The 6,199-nt window shown below is 40.3% G+C and overlaps 1 protein-coding gene across 1 annotated transcript; it reads right to left on the minus strand.

The window, feature by feature from the left end:
• Window positions 1-178: 178 nt before the first annotated feature.
• On the minus strand, window positions 179-5,863 carry LOC139927107 (syndecan-4-like). The gene is made up of 5 exons (XM_071919118.2): window positions 5,726-5,863; window positions 1,439-1,523; window positions 1,189-1,310; window positions 976-1,081; window positions 179-887 (listed from the first exon to the last, which is right to left on the minus strand). The coding sequence occupies exons 1-5, from the start codon at window positions 5,786-5,788 to the stop codon at window positions 742-744; spliced, it is 522 nt and encodes a 173-aa protein (XP_071775219.2). The 5' UTR covers window positions 5,789-5,863; the 3' UTR covers window positions 179-741.
• Between the last annotated feature and the right edge of the window lie 336 nt (window positions 5,864-6,199).

Genomic DNA, 6,199 nt, shown 5'->3' on the forward strand with positions numbered 1-6,199 from the left:
CAAAGAGGAGTAGGCGGACACTTCTCGTGTTAACTATTTTGACAGACAGGATATCAAACCAATGGTCATGCAGGAATCGCAAGGCACAGCCAATAAGCTTTAACGTAGATTGGAAGCGTCCAGCTAGGTTGATGAAATCCCTACCTACAGAGGAGAGCTTGACGGGTAAAGAACTTGCTTATGAAGTTCACCATTAGTTTATTTACAATTCAGGATTTTTCAAAAAATATAGTTAATATCACTTCATTGCACATATAGGCAGAGATGAGCTGCTTTACATTGTAGAAACAAAATGAGAATCAAAGGCTGTTATTCAAGGTTCCCCCAGATCATCTATATTCATTAAACATAAATAGAAAGAGATGCCCATAATTCAATACCACACATCACACTAACACTGAAGTTCCACTGCTTATCACATTGGGTCCAATATGTTAGGTACATATAGATGAGTGACCTCAAATCTCTGTACAATATACAGACAATTAAATATCCTTAAAATATACACAATTCCATTTCTCTATATAATCAATAAACAATAGATACATCCAATATAGCAATGTTTTTGCATAAATTATGAGAATAAGTTGCACATTGTCATTGGCACACTACATATCCCAAAATATTTAAGAGAAAAGAATAAATTCACATTGTCTCCATTCCACCGTTACAGAAACTGGCTTAGCAACAACTCCTTAGAAAGAGAATATTTGGCCTGACAGTTTTCAAAAGTGGGGATAGTTAAGCAATAAATTCCTTGCTCTTAGGTTTCTGATATAGTGCACCCTGAGTGTATCCTCCAACATCTTTCTTCTGCCATTTATAGATTATAATTGCTACCACTGCAGTAGCCAATGTCAGTCCTGTTACTCCTCCGGCAATAATACCTGTAAATACAGATATAAAATATTTGGTTAGAATACAACTGCAAAATGTATCCCTTTCTTGATTTCAATATAAAACACTGCACAGTACCTGCAAGGATTTCTTTGTTCTCTAAAAAGCTCCTGCTTTTTGCCAAATCGCCACTGATGTCATCTGCTGTCCAAGGTGGAATGTCAAAGATCAGCTCTGAATCATCCTATAGACACAAGCAGGGACACTTGCATAACCTGATTTTCTACATTGCCACCCTTATTATAAAGTGGAGATATAGTAAGACTCCCAAAACAAAGTCATATGTCGTACATGGAAATAATTCCTGGTTCCACCTCCCGATTCTGCTGCAATAACTCTTTCATCATTGGTGTTGTAGCCATTCTTGATCTTTTTTGGTATGACAGTGATGAATCTTGCTGAAGAGCTGCTGTCTTATAGAGAAGATGAAGCATATAGTGTGTAGTTTTAGAAATAATGAGACAAATAATAGATACTATGAAAAGTGGACTCTTTCAAACATCCAGACCACTTTATAGTCACTGAGCATGGCAGCCATTACCTTGCTCTGACCAATCTCCTGAACCAGAGCCAGAACTGTCCAGGTCATATCCTGATCCATCCAGGTCTTCTGGAGGTATAGAAAACTGATTGCAGGGGGACAAAAGTGGCATGAGGTTATTTTAAGTTGAGGGCCACAAGAGAGCAACAGCACACAGAGCGATTTCCTGCCCCATTGTCTGACCTAAGTGGTCCCACATGAAAACACAGAGGGGGTGAAGGAAGCTCACAGTAGTATTTTCCTAAAATAGAGCAATGAATCAACTGAATGAATCATGAGTCAAGAGGTACAAAGTGCTAGTGAAGTCACCATTATGCCACTAACAGAGGGCTTTATACAACCCCAAGAGCACAATATGGCTGACAGACTCATGATAAGACAAGCAATCAAATTGTTACCCACCAATAAAATGCCCTGTGTAGACAATGATATTGGCCTGACTAATGTTAATATCACTCCACCCATTTGTTAAGGGAGTAAAGGTAACAGAACACAGGATCTTGTGTTAGCAATAAGGAAAAAAAGACTTTAAATTCCAGGGTATAATACATGTGGCAAACGCTTTTCTTATGCAAGATATTCATGTAACAATTTCAGTGTTTGAATGGTTCTACAGGAGCAAAACATAAAGTTAAAAGTGTATTAAAACAGCCAATATAGTCCTTGAATGATTCACATTTCATATATTTATAATAATATTACATTTACAGTCACATGTTTGGAGGTGATGCGGTCTGCATGCAGCCACTCAATATGCGATTAAAAACGAAGCATAAAAATTAACATGTTGAAAGTTCACCGGTCTACCAGTTATGAATGCCCTATAATTCAGTTGTAGATACAAAATGGCCTGAGTGAAAGAAACACAAGCCAGTTTGACATGCTGGCAGATTTTTTACTCACTGTATCATCAAACTGTCATATTGTGACTGGAAGTACCTACATCAGTTAGCTTTCTTAACATAGTGGCTCACTAACTTTATTTGGGTCAGAGTAAGCCAGTAAGGTTAGACATGGTTAAAGTAAGCAAATGGTAGAAAAGGTTAGGTTTGGAAAATAAATAAATAAAATGTTGGTTCTAGAGGGAATGAAGATTAGAGAAATTAGAGGCAGTAAAATTAGAGGGAATAAAAACCTTTGCCCAGGGTTATTTTGAATTGAACTTACATCCTCCAGAAAAAGGAGGACAGCTGATGCCGTCAATCATAGCCGACTACCAGCCCTAAACGCTCTGTGTGTCTTCCAACTCTGAACAGTCGTGACAGTGCTGCCAGAAAATAACATTGGCTTGAGGTTTTTCCTGTATCCAGGGACAGTATTATGCTGCATTCATAATGTGCTGGGCAGCTGTAGCTTTGCACTAATTATTGTGTGCTCCTGGAAATACTGTTAGGCACTACTAGTCCTAGAAAAAATGTAATTGACAAATTTACTACTGAGTTTCTAATCTTGGTGGATACCTCTTGTTCGTGACATAAGGAATATTCACAGCCTCTAGTCTTTTTTTTCAATAATCAAACAAGTCAAATAGCCTAGAAAGGGAAAATAAAAAATCTGGTGTCAAAATTCACCATACGATCTGTTTTCTCCTGCAATAAGGGGTCATGAAGGCATCACGTCAGCTGTGGGGGTCACAAGCCAAAACGTTTGAGAACCACTGGACTGATGAACCAGTGGACTGATCCAGACACCTTGTAGGCTGGACTCCATGCCGTGTTGAACTCAGGCTGCTCTGGAGGCAAAGGAGGGATCGACCTAGTGCCAGGCGGCTGTACCCTATCCAATAATAACATATCTAAAACCTAGCCACGAGTGTGTATTGAATATCACTCACTCTGGGGCTGATCGAAATATGCTAACTTATTGCTCCCTTATTTGTGTCCTAAAAAACATTGACATAGACTAGCCTTCAGATGATTTCACCAAGACGAAGTTAAAGGCCAAATCCATAATCGTGTATGATGCCCTCTGCTGAGACCCACTGGATTTGGTTAACAATATTCAGTCTGAAATCTGTGCCAAGACAGAAGTGGTGTATGTATGTATGAGATGTATTTTGAGTTATGGTTGGTTAGGAGACTTGAAATAAGCATATGTCCCATGTACAAGTCAAACTATTGTGAAGTAATGTAATTATACAGCTTAAAACAAAAATAAAGTCAACAAAAACAAATTGCAAACAGCATTTCTGTCCGTTCAATTGGGGCTATTAAGGACATCACATCATGAAAACAGATGTAGATGTAACTTAGCCTAAAATGGACAATCTAGGCCAGACATGGGCAAACTACGGCCCGCGGGCCATATACGGCCCGTTGAGCTTTTTAATCCGGCCCGCCGAACTTGTCCAAATTATATTTAAAAAAAAAGAATAATAAAAAAAAAAAGATCGGCACACTTCAGACACATTCACCTTGTTGGCGTGTGGTATATTTTTGTATCTTCATGTGCGCTGGTAATTATGGTAAATACCAAAAACCGACTTGAAAATTGCACCTGAACACAACACACAACGCACTTGTAATTACCAGTTTACAAGTGGAAAGGATCATCTTTACCATAGCACTTGAAGGCACCATTACTTCTTCTGTTTTTAACTTTGCTCTGTGAGCCCTTCTGTAAAAATGAGCTTATCAAAGAAAAGAAAAGTGGATAGTGAGTGCCGAGTGTTTAATACGGAGTGGACAACAAAATATTTTTTCACTGAAATCCAGTCAAAGGCTGTATGCCTGATATGCCAAGAAACTGTCGCGGTTTTCAAAGAGTACAATATCAGCCGTCACTTTGCTACGAAGCATGCTAACTATGCTAGCAAGCAGTCAACACAAGAACGGACGGCTACGGCTCAGAGGTTGATGGCTAATTTACAGACTCAGCAACATTTTTTTCACCGACAAACTGCAATTCAAGAGTCAACTACCAAGGCAAGTTTTTTGCTGGCATTCAAATTAGCAAAAGCTAGCAAGCCTTTCTCCGAAGGCGAGTTTTTAAAAGAATGCATGGTAGAGACGGCAGGTCTCTACCAAAGCCCCTCACAGATCCAAGTTAACTGACCAACACCTCGGATCTATCCTGAGAATTGCCACAACAAAACTTACTCCAGACTTTGATGCACTGGCAAAAAAGGGAGATCAACAACACTGTTCCCACTGAAATTGAACGTGAGTTTCTCTACTGTGTTTATTTAAATTAAATTTAATTAAATTAATGCCTTTGGAAAACAATTTGTACAATGAGCCTTGCATATTCATGCTTTGCTACATGTTACAGGCCAAATCCTCTCATGTAATGGCTTTTACATGTAATTTATATTAGTTCACACAAACACTCCATCCATCTGTTCCTGGCCCGGCCCCTCTGTCAAATTTTAGAACCCATTGTGGCCCGCGAGTCAAAAAGTTTGCCCACCCCTGATCTAGGCTAACTCATGGCACAGATACAATTTACACACGAAGTTACCGCCCCTCCCACCCACCCACATACATACATACACACATACACACACACTCAGTGAACAGGCTCGTTTGAGATGAGCAAGTCCTGCGCAGTTTTGACCAGCGACTTGCTTGGTCCGTTGCATGATGGTTAGAAAAGTTGTCCGACTTGCTCCGCCGACCCCGCCAACCCATCCATGCGCCGACCCGACTGCGCGAGCCACGGGAATCTCGCGGGACCGAGGCGGCTGCAGTTTTTGGTGCGAGGCGCTTATGCTGCAGCTGCTCTCCACCGACTGCACAGCTCCGAGGATGATGGGAAACACCTCGAGCTGAGCGCTTATTGGTTCATCACAGTTGTATCACACACCCACAGTGAAATGAAGAGACTTAACTTTTTATATCTATTCCAAGATGTCACTCCATGAGCCGTCTGTATACCATTTTATTAGAACGCTATGTAATATTTTCCGTAAATGCCACCTATAATGCCTACATTAAAATACAAATAAGTAACGTGAAGGTCTGGGTCGTTTGAGCCGTGAGTGTGGGTGGCAGTAATGCACCTTTCAAGTTGTTTATCAATCACCGTTAAGCAAAACTAAAGAAGAAGAAAAGGAGCAGCGAGTGTGCAGTCAGGAGTGTTTGGCTTGTTGACTCCTCGCCTGACTGTACTCGGCTACTCTCTTCTATTTTCCAGGCAAGCAGATAGTCATCTCAAACGAGCCTAACATTACAAAGTGCATAAGGTGAGCCGAGCCTGACGTGACGTCTGCGTCTTCAAAAATGGCTGTAAAAACTACACTAATCAGTTTTTCTTGACCTTACATTAGAGGACTAGGTGCTGACTTACCGACATACATATTGGAGATACTGAGTCCATGAATAATAAAATAGTTATCCAAAATATCCTCATAGTTTAGTTGAGTTGGGGTAGAGTTATTGTGGCCGCTTCCTCCTCGCAGAATTTCCGTAGGTATTTTGATTGAGCCTCGCCTTCCGAAGCCACGCCCACCTGACAAGGTGCCGCCATATAAAAAAAAAATATGGGTGAACTACGACCTCCAGTCGGCAAACATGCACCAATATACACAAGAATCTGTTTTATTTTCAAGAAAGCATTGATTCATGCTTTTTGCCCCTATCCTCTTATAAGTTGCTTTTGTTTGATACAATGTAGGCTATTCATTTTAGTCACAGGCCTAAAGATGGAAACTCCATTCCATAGATTAAAAAAAACATGTAGGCAAACTTGAGCTACATGAAAATGAAAGCTTACATGCAGGGATGTTGTCATCATAGTACTAGAGGAAAACCGAGCCTAGCA

This window comes from Centroberyx gerrardi, chromosome 18 (assembly GCF_048128805.1).
Source record: "Centroberyx gerrardi isolate f3 chromosome 18, fCenGer3.hap1.cur.20231027, whole genome shotgun sequence".
In the NCBI taxonomy this organism is placed as follows: Eukaryota; Metazoa; Chordata; class Actinopteri; order Beryciformes; family Berycidae; genus Centroberyx; species Centroberyx gerrardi.